The 13,148-nt window shown below is 39.2% G+C and overlaps 1 protein-coding gene across 1 annotated transcript in view; it reads left to right on the top strand.

Moving 5' to 3' along the window:
• Window positions 1-12,935, top strand: part of mosmoa (modulator of smoothened a) — a 30,615-nt gene extending 17,680 nt beyond the window's left edge. Inside the window, exons 2-3 of the mRNA XM_084744797.1 lie at window positions 847-1,059; window positions 11,794-12,935. Of these exons, the coding sequence (XP_084600923.1) occupies window positions 847-1,059; window positions 11,794-11,978 (398 nt within the window). The 3' untranslated portion in view covers window positions 11,979-12,935. The remainder of the gene's footprint in view (window positions 1-846; window positions 1,060-11,793) is intronic.
• Window positions 12,936-13,148: the final 213 nt, after the last annotated feature.

Below are 13,148 nucleotides of genomic sequence, written 5' to 3'. Positions count from 1 at the left end.
CCTTGAGTAGATTGTAGGGGTCCCCAGCTAAAGGAGGAACAGAATATTTTAATGTTTATCAAATCTTTTTTGAAAAAATTTAAAAAAGCATGCTCCGTAAGACAAAATCTTCTCAAACTGGGGGTCTGTGGTCTAACGTACACCTATTGTTTGGGTCCTTGACATGAAAGAGTTTGATATCCCCTGTGTTCATCTTTGAGAAAATGTGTATATTGATAAATATCCTATATCGCAGAATAGCCCAAAAATATTGTGACATTATCACCCAACCTTACTGTGCTGCATTAAATAAATAAATAATTAAATAAATAAATTGGTGGTTATTATAGATGATTTCCAACCCCTGCTGAAGCATAACTACTGGATTGTATTACAGCTAATGTGTAAAAAAAAGAAAAAAAAAGAGAGGTTTGTGAGAGATTTCACGAGAGCAACAGCTTTGTAATCTAAAAATGATCTGAGGTAGAACTGCAACAATTACTCATTTTATATATTAAATGAATTGCCCACTATCTTGATAATTGAGTAATCATTTTGAGTCACTGTTTAATAAAAAAAGGAGTCACTGTTAAATAAAAAAAAAGTCCCAATTCTTTTATTTCAGCGCCCCAAATGTGAATTTCTGGTTTCTTTATTCTGTGACAAACTAAACAACTAATTAATTAATCAAGAAAATATAATGATAATGAAAATTGTCATTAGTTACTGCCTTAATCTGAGGTAAAAGGTTTGGACCCACTATGATAGGACCCCAACATTCTGTGTTTCTATGTGGTTGATGAATGATTAATCAATCAAAGATCAATTAAAATGAACACCTCATCAATATTCAACCTCTCTCTGTAGGTGCCCTTACAGTCGGTCTGGTCCGGCAATGTCAGACCATCCACGGACGAGACCGGACCTGTATTCCACCGCGGCTGCCCCCGGAGTGGGTCACCACACTGTTCTTCATCATCATGGGCATCATCTCCCTCACAGTCACCTGTGGACTATTGGTGGCGTCACACTGGCGCCGAGAAGCCACCAAATACGCCCGCTGGATCGCCTTTACTGGCAGTAAGTGAATGAGATGATGACTGTCACACTGAATGAAATTATTCTGCTTTACTAGACTAGCTGTCAGCACATTTCCTTTTGAGTTTTCTCACCGTTTTCTCTAGAAAATCACCTTTGCCACATTAGTATTTTCACGAACATAGTCTCTTTAGGGCAGGAAATGATAAAAGGAGAGGAGATGAAGTTGAATCAGTGTGAAAAATTGGTTTTAGCCCAGTTATGCTGTAATTAGATGGGTAGATAAATGTGACGTCAAAAACATCCAAGGCTTTATACAGGATGTTTGTATGTTTGTGTTTCTGAGAGTGACGTGAAAATGTGTGTGGGGGCGTTTGTGTGTGTTTGGTTGCATTTGCACATCTGTGAGTGTTGTTTTTGCATGCTTGACGACCACTCTTGCTCCCTGAAGCTGATTTATTGAGTAATGCAGCTCCTCTGGTACCCGAGTGGGTGGCTTATGTGCCGCGGCGTCTCTCTAGTGTTTTCTCTCCCTCTTTGCCTTGAACATCACTGCTCTTTTTTTTTTTTTTCTCCCTCAAACATGATTTCTGTATAGATGCACTTCGAGCACTCGATAATAACTCTGCATCCATCTCGTGCGCTGTGGCTGGACTGGTTTCGTAAGGCTGTGTGGGAGGGCGGAGTTTGATTGGTCGCTTAGTTAAGGGAATAGACGGCCTCAAGCACACTTGTGCAGATGGAGCAGCCTGTGAAGCCACAAAGCTCTGTATTATTGTTTGAAAGCTGGGTGCATTTTTCAGGACACTGTGCCCTTCTTGTTCTGCAGATTTTGAACAAACAGCCAATGCTTTCCTCATGCATTTTTTTTTTTTTTTTGCAAATGCAGATTCATAATTAGGTTTTGTAACTCTTCCTAATCACTTGCAAATACCCGCTGGTTCACCACTGAATTCGCCACCCCAGAATCCCAAAGCCCTCCTCACAAAGTGTCTGTCCAGTGAGCAAAAAATCTGTGTCACAAGCTAAATTGGAAGGCATTGAGTCATTGTTTAACGAGCACACGCAAAGGAAAGTAAGGCGGTTGCCACGGCAACAGTGAGCAGTTGTCACCCATGTCCCCCTGCTAAGCTTCTGTTGGTCATAATAGACACAAGGAATACAGTATTAATAGTACTGTTTTTTTCTTTTTCCTAGCAAACGGGTTTAAAGGATGATTATCACTTTAAATCAGGAAATAAAGCTAAAGAGGGAAAGATGTGATATTTTATAGTACATGAGTAAGAATAGGCTGGGTTTGTTGTAAAAGAAAGAATGGATAGGGAAGTTATCACTTTATTCCATTTTAGGAACCCCATTATCTGAGGGTTATTCTCACAAAATCCAGATTTCAAACATGAACATTTTAAAAAGACGTAAATAAGCGGTATTTGAGATGTGTATTGCAGAAGATGAAAGGGACTACAGTATTTGGCTAATATGGAGAAGCTATTATGACTCGGCAAAAACTGTATGGTTAGGAACTTATTTACCTTCATATTGGTCAAATATTGATAATCAAAGCTTTTAGAATATTTCATGTTGCAGTAATGAGAATGCAGTAATGAGAATCAATTTTAGTCAGTACAGAGGTTTTACTTTAAAGTGGGAAAAACTGAAGAGACTTAGCTTACCTGGTCTTAACGTTATAGAGTCCTTTATATGTGATGCATCTTGGGAGAATAAAACTTTGCTTTGCATTTTTTAAAATGTTGCAAAGGAAGAGAACTACATTCACAGACACTGTGTTTTTCAACAAAAAAGATGCATCACTTACTTAACTACAAGCCATAACATCAATCAACACTTTACTTTAGAGAAAAGGCTTTATTCAACCTAAGATGCAACTTAAAAATCCATTGAAAAGATTGTGGATGCATTGCAGTAATGAAACTTTTAGTTCAAAATGTATTAAAACAAAATAATAAAATAAAATAATATTGAACTTTTATGTGTAAATCATACAATGCAGAAGTAAAAGCAAAACATTATGTGAAATATTATGTTGTTTTTTTGGTTTTACTAGGTTGTGACTTTTATATTTCTCTTTGGGATCAATGGGACTAATCCATGAGCCTGTTTTTCCATCTGATGTTGCTGAATTTGATGATGTGTGATGGCGAACACCTCTCTGCTGTCGGCAGAGTAGGGGAGAGGGTGAGAGGTTAAGTGAGGAAAAACGGGTGGTGGCTTTAGAAGAGCCGAGTAAAGACGGCGGGCTGAGTGAATAATCATGTTTGTAGAGGTCAAGAGCTGACAGTGTGAGTAAGTGAGAGATGGGTGCCAATGTAAAGACACTAATGGAAGGAAAGAATAAAGTGAAGTTGGTCGTAAGGAGACGGGGGTGGGTCATTTGGGGCGAACAGGTGATGAAGGTTGAGAGAAGGTGGGCAGTCTGTTGTGTAACTGGCTCCAGGCCACTGGCACCTGAATGGACAGCTTTGTATGACCAGCACAGACCCGCCTCTGTGTCTCCATACACAGACGCACACACACATCACACCAGCAGTGTTGCCCCAAGGTGTGACGGTCATCTGTGGGGGTGAAGGGGTAATAATAAATAGAATTCTAACAATACATTTACAGTTACTGGAGAAACTACTACTCTGCAATCCACTTTTTTGAGTCAGTAAATTTCATGTACAGTCACTTTATTATATCTATTGATCCCCTTTTTTTATAGTGTTTGTTGTAACAGACATTTCCCTTTTTCCAGAGGAAATCAGTAATTCTGTTTAAAGCCCTATTCACATGGGATTGTATTACCAGGAGACTTCATGTGAGACCCAGCTGTTCAGCTTATTATTAGCCACAATCAAATTTTCAGTTATGTTGTTCAGTTATTTAACAACAGAAAACATGTTTCATAATGTCATCAGCTTTGCACACTTTCTGGGATATAATAGCAACTTAAAAAGTGTCTCAACTAAACTGATTAGACAGGAACTGCTTATTGGAGCCCTGTTTATACCAAGAAAACCAAAGAATTAAATGGCTCCTCCAATACTGCCTAAAATGTTGGTATTAGTAGCGGCAAGTATGCATGCCTATGCATCTTTCTGATCCAGTTATTTTTTTTAGCCCCTGAAATGGGACACTGTTATTTCCCCAGAATGGCAAAGTCATGATCTAAGGCATTTGTTTTCCATATTTATTTGTTCATGTTTTACAAAGAGGTTAACATGAAACGGGCAATAACACCATAATGATGTTTTGGGTTTTTTTTTAAGAAAAAGAGGTGAATGTTTTCTGGTTTATGCAGTCCTCTGTTACAGTTAATTGAATATCTTTGGGTTATTGACAAAACAAGGCTTTTCAGGACATCACCTAAGGTTTGGGAAATTTTTCACCTTTTCACCAAACAGCTAATCAATTACCTTTATTGAGAAAATAATTGATAGATTAATCAACAGTGTTAAATAATCGTTAGTTGCAGTGCTAATCATATCACATCCATATAAGGATACTATTATACACACACACAACTTATGAATGAATTTGTATCACATCCGTACTTGACATGTGCTGATATGCAAAGTTCAGGTATTGGAATTTGTATCAGGAAAGAAAAAGTATCAGAACTTCTCTACTTCTGACCTATGTTTGGCCTTTCTATACTGCCATGTCTTCTAACTTTTTAGACAACATAAAAACTGATTGATAGATGATTGTGATTATATAGTGATTCACTTGTATCATTATATTATGTTGAGCTTAAGTTGATTTAATGTGGAGGCTAATAGACAGGTGTCATCAATTAGATCCACCTGGTGTAATGTTGCAAGAACAATCAGTGTTGTTAACGAGGAATGTTGCTCTCAGGGTTCTCGTTAACTCTGCTGGTCCAGGTTAAATTTGTCAGTCTCTTCAGAAATTATATAACATGACTTTTATTGCCGGTGATACACCAGTGAAATATGCTTCTGGACTCTACATGTCTTGTCTGTCTTAATGTGTTTTACCAGCTCTGCTTCTCAACTTGTGAATTTGTGAACTGATTTCTGTATTTTGAAACAGCAGTGCTGCACGACAAATGGCTGTATGTAGGGGAAACACTGTACCAGTATATCTGCGGTATCTATACATCTTCTTAAAAGTTGTTGACGGAAGAGAATCATAATGATGCTAGCAGACAAAAAAAGTTCTTTGAGTCTCTGCTGCTCTTTCACTGTTCTGTAGCAGTGCAAAATGCAAAAATATTTACTAAGACAAACAAAAGCAGCAAAACTATATATATGAGAAGCTAGAACCCAAGAATGTTTAGCATTTTTGCTTATAATAGGATTTAAATGATTAATCAATGATCAAAATAATTGCAGATTACAGCAAGGCGCTGCATGTCATCAGTTTAGGCACTTAAGAGAAGCAGCCGACCATGAGGTGCACTTCAATTAACTTACTGGTGGAGCTTGCAGGAATAATGCTGAGCCACGAATTTCTGGCTCTACTTTTAGCTTACCTTTCACAGTGTCCTTTTGCAATCATACCCCCCTCATAGATAAACACATGGCTGGAGCAATGAGCAGGCAAATGGCAGACATAAATATTTGCTTATGTGCCTCCTGTGTTGCAGTTTTACCAGACATTGTTAATTTATGCTCGTTGTCAGACTTTTAGCAGTTTTGCTTGTTTGAGTAAGCACAACACGCATCTGATTGGCTCTTTGAGAACAGTTTCTGAACATAAAGTCATTGTGGTTTTATACAGTGTGTGATGGTTTACATGCCAGACAGGGCAACACTGATTCATTCATCAGGCATTGACGTGTAAAGCATGAACGTCCACTTGTTAATGGTGTGATATTTCAAAATTGCAGTTGCGACAGCCCTAGCGCTTGAATTTGTCAGGTATTTAGATAGCTGGATTAGCCAAATATTCCTGTTATTTTTATTAATTAACAATTTCTCCCTGTTATAAAGGATTTCCTTGTCACCCCCCTTACATTTTTAAGATGACAAAATGTCTTTTAATCTCAGTATGCAGATTGTTGTACTACTACAGGCTCCTCTAGCTGCAGCCTGCTCAACAAAACTGTTAAAGGCAACATCAGTGAGAAATCGTCCCTCAGGTACTGAGCAGAGATGCAAATTGGCAAGATGGAGTGAAAAGGTGAAAGCTAAAAATGGCTTCATGTGCTGTCACCAAGTGGATTACAGACTGTTGAGACGACCAAAAATAATTCAACACAGCCTCAGTTAACTTTAAAGAGTTGACATGCCCTCTGTTGGAGCACTCTGATTTCTGCTTGGAAATAAGGTATCTTAGTGTTCTTGTAGAACACAGGAGTAACATCTAACAGGTCTCATTTTCCCCACCTTCACCACGCTACTACAGACATCATCAGTCCATAGAGAAAAGCTGGTCGAAATTATCTTTCTGTGCTCTTTGAACACAACAAGAGTTATTTTTAAGTACCTAATTGTATTCCACACATTCTGTATGGCCATTGATCCGTGATTCACAAAGTCACACAGTTCGCTTTTCCTGTCAACATCACTGTGCGTGCATAAATGGAGCTTCAGTAATAACATCTTCAAAGGAAACAATAGGAAAGGGAGCAAGACGTTCTAATTAGTGACAATTAGTTATCCAATCACAGACGCCTACTTCCTGGACAGGGACAGGGTTGGGCACTGAAACACCAGTATGCCAGTCACAAAGCAGATTATGGTGCCTCATTTCAGTACCACTTGCCTGAAGTGTTGATTGAAATAGATTCCCTCCCATGCAGATATTACAGACACATCACCAAAATGCCAAGTTATCATCGCAGCACCATTACTGTACATGGCTCTGAAAGCAGGTACCCTTCTGTTAGCTAGTAGCTACCTTAAACATGGTTAAAATGCCAAGCTAAATAGTTGTGTGTAAAGGGGGGGAATCATCTGGCCAAAACGTGAGACACCTGTAAGCAGAGGGATGCACTGTGCTCGACTGCTTGTGTGACCCCGTGCCAAGCACATCTGTCGGCAGTGTGGGTGTTCTGGCACTGGCAGTGAGGATCACAGATATAAAACACTAGATGTCATAATGACTTGATATTTCTGTGTGATGGAGAGACTGCTGATGATGATGACAGGAGCCCTTCCTCATGATAATATTTCTGCAAAAGAATGAGGCAAATTAAGTTAATCCACCAAGGCTAGTAGTAACCTGGTTACTGAATCATATGTAAATGCACTGAGTGAGCCAGTTAAGCTGTTTGTGTGAGCTGATTCCTGTAACGTCTCAGTTTGTTCACACCAGTGCTGCCTAAACAAATTAAAAAAACTACTCTAATGGGGGGAAAGTACAAAAAAGGGTGTTTTGTGGATGAAAGTTGCTTGATTGTTTATTGGTGTTACTGCTTCCTCTACTCCTCTTCGTTCACAAAAATCCCATCGGTGTCAGTAGGGCACAGTTCAAACAAACACAACAGAGATGGACAACAGGTTTCTAACAATGTAAAGGTTTCAGCAGTAAATTATGTCTCTTATGTAACCTCTAGTGGCAGCCATAGGAAACTACAACAACATCAGCGTGCATGTGGTTTGTTTATCTTTTTGTTGAGGTAGGAAATTGTGTTTCAGGGTTTGACTTAATAAACAGAGCTGGACGAGGCTGTTTAGAAAGCTTGAAATCTGATTAGTGATTTGCACCTTTAAGCACGTTGAGAAATTTTGAACGGTGTTAATCAGCCTGAGGTGGCATAAAGAGCTTATTTACAGTTTGTGGAGCAACATTTACTGAAACTAATGCTGCATTCAAATGCTGTCGGAAATACTTCAAAATTGTGTTACGCTCAAGGATAGCACTTGATAATGACACGGTTTTACCCACAAATAATTGCCCGAAGCCACACAAAAGCTTGACTTTACTTACTTCAAAGCTTAAATTAAATCAAAAACCTGAGGGACGTTTTTAAATGATTTGCTAAAACAGCTGACTGTGGAGTACAGTCAGAAATATTAATTTAAAGTTGGAAAACCAAGAAAATGGCAACTTAACAGGTAAAGATTGAATTTTCATGTTTGAGTTGCAGAGAAAGGCATGGAAGACCACAGGAACACATTTATTTAGCCTATAAATTCAGACTTTTCTGCTTAAAATGTTTTTTTTTAAGTTTTTTTTAAGTTTTTAAGTCTGGCCTTCAGTTTGTTTTTGTATTTGTCTGGTTGTGTGTATGGTAGATGATGGATTTACAGGTTCATACCAGCAAGCAGCGCATATTTGTTTTTTGTGAAACTTTTCAGCTAACTCTGTTTTGTGTGTTTGTTTGTTTTTTTAAAGATAATTTTGGGCATAATTTTTAGTTTTCGGTAGAGGTGGACAGGAAACATCAACATTTCAACATCGCAGCGTTGTCATCTCACACAGTAATTCTGTCTACAGTTTAAAAGAACTTCCTTTTTTGGTTGAGACTCCTCATTGCCATATTACGTCAACCACAAGTCTTAAGTTCTTTCATATAGAGTTGCAGTCACCTTACTTGACGCATGTAATTTAGTTTATTTTCTACAGAGATGTCATGTCCGGGTTGCCCTCTGTTCCTTTAGATTCTGCAACTCAGATAAAAGAAATGCTGAATGAGTGATTACACTGTCTCTCTGAAAAATGAGGCCTGTTCCTTCACATTCTCTAAAACAAATCATCATCCACTACAGCACTTCAGAGGCTGAAACCTTTGTAATAACAACGTTTAACAACAATTTCTATGGAAGCATGGAAGAAATACAGCTTCTATAAAACCGGCATGAAGTTGTGGGTACTTGTGTGGGCTGTAAAACATAATTTAAAAAATTTCAAGTTTCATTTTCACTGAAAAAAAATCCTTTTAAAATCAGGAGGATGTGACATTTGTTGGGGTGTTTTCCAACCAAACATTTTTCTTACATCTGGAGAAAAAGATTTGTAGGCCAGGGTATCTCTGCAGCAACACAGTACTTCGTTATTATGCTGTTTTGTCACACATATTTCCTTCATCAAAAAATTTCAGCTTCTGTGATTTTGGTATTACAGATGGCCATATAACAATTTCAGTAACATTTTGATTAATTGTGTAGCCCTAGTTTCTTCCATAGCAAGAAAGTTCAGCAAAGCTTTTTACTAAAGTAATTTTTCAAACTTTTTAGCTGTAATCTCAGCTTTTACAGGGTTGGCTGCTCCTCTTTGTCATGTCTGAGCTAAACACAGCCCCTCTACTCACCCTTGGATTCTGGCTTTCAGTATGGTAAATGGTTTTTGCTACAAAAAAAAAAGCCATTAAAAAAGCAGAAAAATGAAATATGGGTGGGAGATATGACCTAAAAATTTACAAATTTCCATTGCGGTATTTAGTTTTTTTTTTTTTTTTTTACAGTGACAGTTTTATATTATGGTATTACAAAAAATAATAATGGGTATTCCACTCAAAACATGCTTTTATCTCCTTTCATCAGAATGGCACTGGAAGGGAACATATCTTGTCAAGTTAAAATGATTAAAAAAATAGTCACAGCCCCTGAGCATGCTAATGCCACGTACAACAGGCTAACCTGAAAAATAAACAGTTAAGCAACATAAAACTTATAGGTGCCAAGTTTGAAGTCGGTACTGATCAGATGAAGGCATGCAAGGCTGACTATGTCCTGTCCCTCGTCAAAAAAGAAATCTGAAGTAAATTGGTGGACCTAATCCACCAGTTGTTGTGGGGAGATTTCCATCAAAAAGGAAAGTGGAAAAAAAATCACCTGCTTGGATAATGGGAGTAGATAAAGACACTTGTGTTGGTTGTTGCAGCCTACAACAGAATATTACCTGCCACATCTGGTGTACAGTGTGTGTGATATACCAGAGTTGGTGTTGGTGTTGTGAGGAAAATAATAGCTATTGAATCTAACTTCATTTCTGCGAGTACGCGCATACCCTGAATATTGTGTTGGTGACAAAAGTGGTAAACCACCCCACCCCAATGATAATGAATCATCTACCATTTTTATCTAAAAAATGACACAGACCACACGGCATACTCCTGCAAAATGCTCTGTTCCAAAGTTGGATTTTTGTTATTAGTGTTGTTACAGATGTTAATGGGATTTTGAATCAGGTGTTCTTAGCTGGATATCCAGGTTTCATTTTATCTCTCTGTACAAGACAATTACTTTTCTGACAGATCTTGTAGAAAGTTCCAGCTACAGCAAGCATCAAATGATCTTGGTGTCAAATGTTCCCCAATTTCTGCCTTCGGCTGCTGCAGTGATGAGAAACTGAGTGAAGTTTCACAAAATTAAAGTCTCCACAATGATTTGTGCAACTGGTCCTTTTGTCTCCTCCTGTCTTAATGAAGACATTATTGTAAAATGAGCAATGATTCTGTCATTTCACTCTGGGAGAAAAGAAGTTATGTACTGCCAGCTTTTGGTTTGGCTGAGCAGGTCAGATTTTCTTGCTCCTGTTACAGTACTTTTGTCAGACTAATATATAATCTATTACACTTAACCTATTTTTAATGAAATGTTGAAATATTAAAGTTGTATAAATGTTTGAGAGGCTGAGTCATGCTCATCATGGTGCATACCATGAGTCTGTGATGTGTAATTGCTACTTCAAAGCCATTTGAGAGGCACTATTGTACGTTGCTAATGAACTTGCTAAAATTTAATTCAATTTGAGCAGTTGAGTGGCTTCATGCTTTTTTCTATGCCCTGTGTGGAGAGCAAAGACTAAAACATAGGCTCAGGTCAGGCTTTCTTTAACCTTGAAAGTAAATAGTCATATGAGTCTGGCTCTGAAATGCATCTAGTTGAGTTTACCTGTAGGATTTAGACATATAAAAAAAACAACAACAAAAGATTAAAATTGGCCCTTTGCTCCTCCTCCAAAAAGCAACTGTCCAACATAGATTAGCAACTGTATCTAGGCACTGCAGGCCTGTCAAGGTTTGCATTTCTCTACATGTTGAAGTGGTGTGTGAAGAATAGCAATGCTACTTTAGAGGGCAACATCTTTCTTGTAGTATGTCAAAAACATAAAACACAAGACCAAACATGTGAAGAATGGATTTAACTTTGTTTGTCTGCTCTACTGCTGCATATGTTAGCATGTCTGGCTACCTAGCTTAGCACCTGCAGTGACCTTCATCACGTGACTTAGGTAGTTGCTAACCCCAAACATGGTTTTATCCTAAACCTAACCAATCTGCAGCTCTTTCACAGCAGTAATCACATGTTAAAAATGGTTTTCTGATCATGCAGCCTTCTGCATCAGTATCAGATGCTGAAGGGTGGTGACATTTCCAGTATGTGGCGAGTAGGGATAAGAACAATTTGGTATTTGACTGTCGGACCAGTGTTTGTTGGGATGTAGCCTTAGGCCCATCCTTTTAAAAATTATATCATGAACGCAGCCGTTAAGTACCTTTACATATTTAAGACCCTTTTACCGGGTTTTTGTTTTACTTCTCCTGATTTCACCTGAATCAAGGAGTTGAGCTTGCTTTAGCAGGCTAATTACGAAATCTGCTAGCCAGAATCATCATTTTAGCCAACAAAATCCAGGGTCATCAGCTAGAAATGAGAAGCTGCTTTTGTTTATTCTTCTGTGGAATCGAAGACCTTGTGTTTCAACAATTGTTAAATCTGCCATTGTTGCAGCATGAGAGGGAATTAATTTAGCCGGGTGGTACTTGGCGTAGGGTCAATTCATATCTGTACAGACTCATTTGAATCATATCGAAGTGTACAGTAAACTAACATTTACTCTCTTGCTCTTTCTTTGCAGTGATCCTGTTCTGCATGGCGGCGCTCATCTTCCCCATAGGCTTCTATATCAATGAGGTGGGAGGCCAGCCGTACAAGCTGCCCAACAACACAGTGGTCGGCTCATCGTATGTGCTTTTCGTCCTCTCCATCTTCTTCACCATAGTGGGACTTCTGTTTGCAGGCAAAGTCTGCCTCCCGGGCTGAGGACTTAACCGTGCCCGCCTCTGGACTGACACAAGAGGCTCTGAAAATTTTATGGGATTTACAAAAACACACAATGACTGAAAATCAAAACCAACAAACTCTGGCCAGATGCCTGATACAGGGAAGTCTTTCATTATGTGTCAAGGGACCGCAGCACCGTGGAGTACCTAACGACTAAAAAATGAATAAACGAACAAAACACTAAAGGGGGCACAAAGGGGTGGAGGAGTGTGGGAGAGGGCAGCCGAGGCTGTCGCAGCATCCTGCCACTGTTGATTTAAAATATGGCTGTCTCTCTGTTGTTGTTCTGTCGGGAAAAGAGTGCTTAATGTGCCGCTGTCATGGCAACTGCGGTCACAATGCTGGCGCACATTTCTTGAGGACCACTACAGCCGCTCCTCAACTTGACCCCCCGCCGCCCGCAGCACACATCTGCGCCGTCACGACCGCTCCAGTTGCTATTTTTGGCTTCTCTTAGCTATTTCAGTTGTGTGTTTTTCTGTTGTTGTACATTTTGTGTTCTTCTTTTCTTTCCTCTTTTTTTTTTCTTCCACCCTCCCTGCCGCCTTTCCACTGAAGTAGCTTGAGTGTAATTGAGGTTCACTGAACTGAATCCTTGAGGGGAACTGGAGGGTTTTTCTGCCAGTTTGGCTTTCGAGCAGGGTTTATTCTTGCCTGTCACTTCTCAAGGCCCCAGGTGTGTGGCTGGGGAGAGCAGCTGTGAGCCCAGCTGTCTGGGCCGGCTCACGCGCTGCTGTGGACCAGAGGAAGGTGCAGGTGTGCCGCCTCTTTTTCTCACAACCAGATGCAGCTCAGGAGCAGGTAGCAACGAGGGGTGACCTCCCTGGGCAGCAGAACAAGAGGTCAAGTACCGTAAAGGAGAATACCACTCAATGTAAGATCTTACATTAAGTTATTTACATGGACAGCAACGAAGTATTAGTAAGTGTTTACGGCTATTTTGCTAAGCTAAAGCCATGACGCTGATGCACATCATTTGCCAATAACTAGAAGACTGTGAATTTAGAGAACAATCACCTGAACATAAATACACACCTCTTGTATTTGTAGTAATACTCTCAATTCTGTTAAGTAGAGCCACACAAACGGTGGCCTTTTCAAGGTATTTTTCAAAGGTGTACATCACTGTGGGGTTGAGAGGAACTCATG

Source organism: Lutjanus erythropterus, chromosome 19 (genome assembly GCF_056507025.1).
Source record: "Lutjanus erythropterus isolate fLutEry1 chromosome 19, fLutEry1.hap2, whole genome shotgun sequence".
NCBI classification, from domain to species: Eukaryota; Metazoa; Chordata; class Actinopteri; order Lutjaniformes; family Lutjanidae; genus Lutjanus; species Lutjanus erythropterus.
Note: the sequence above shows the minus strand (reverse complement) of the source record. Positions and strands in the feature narration are given on the sequence as shown.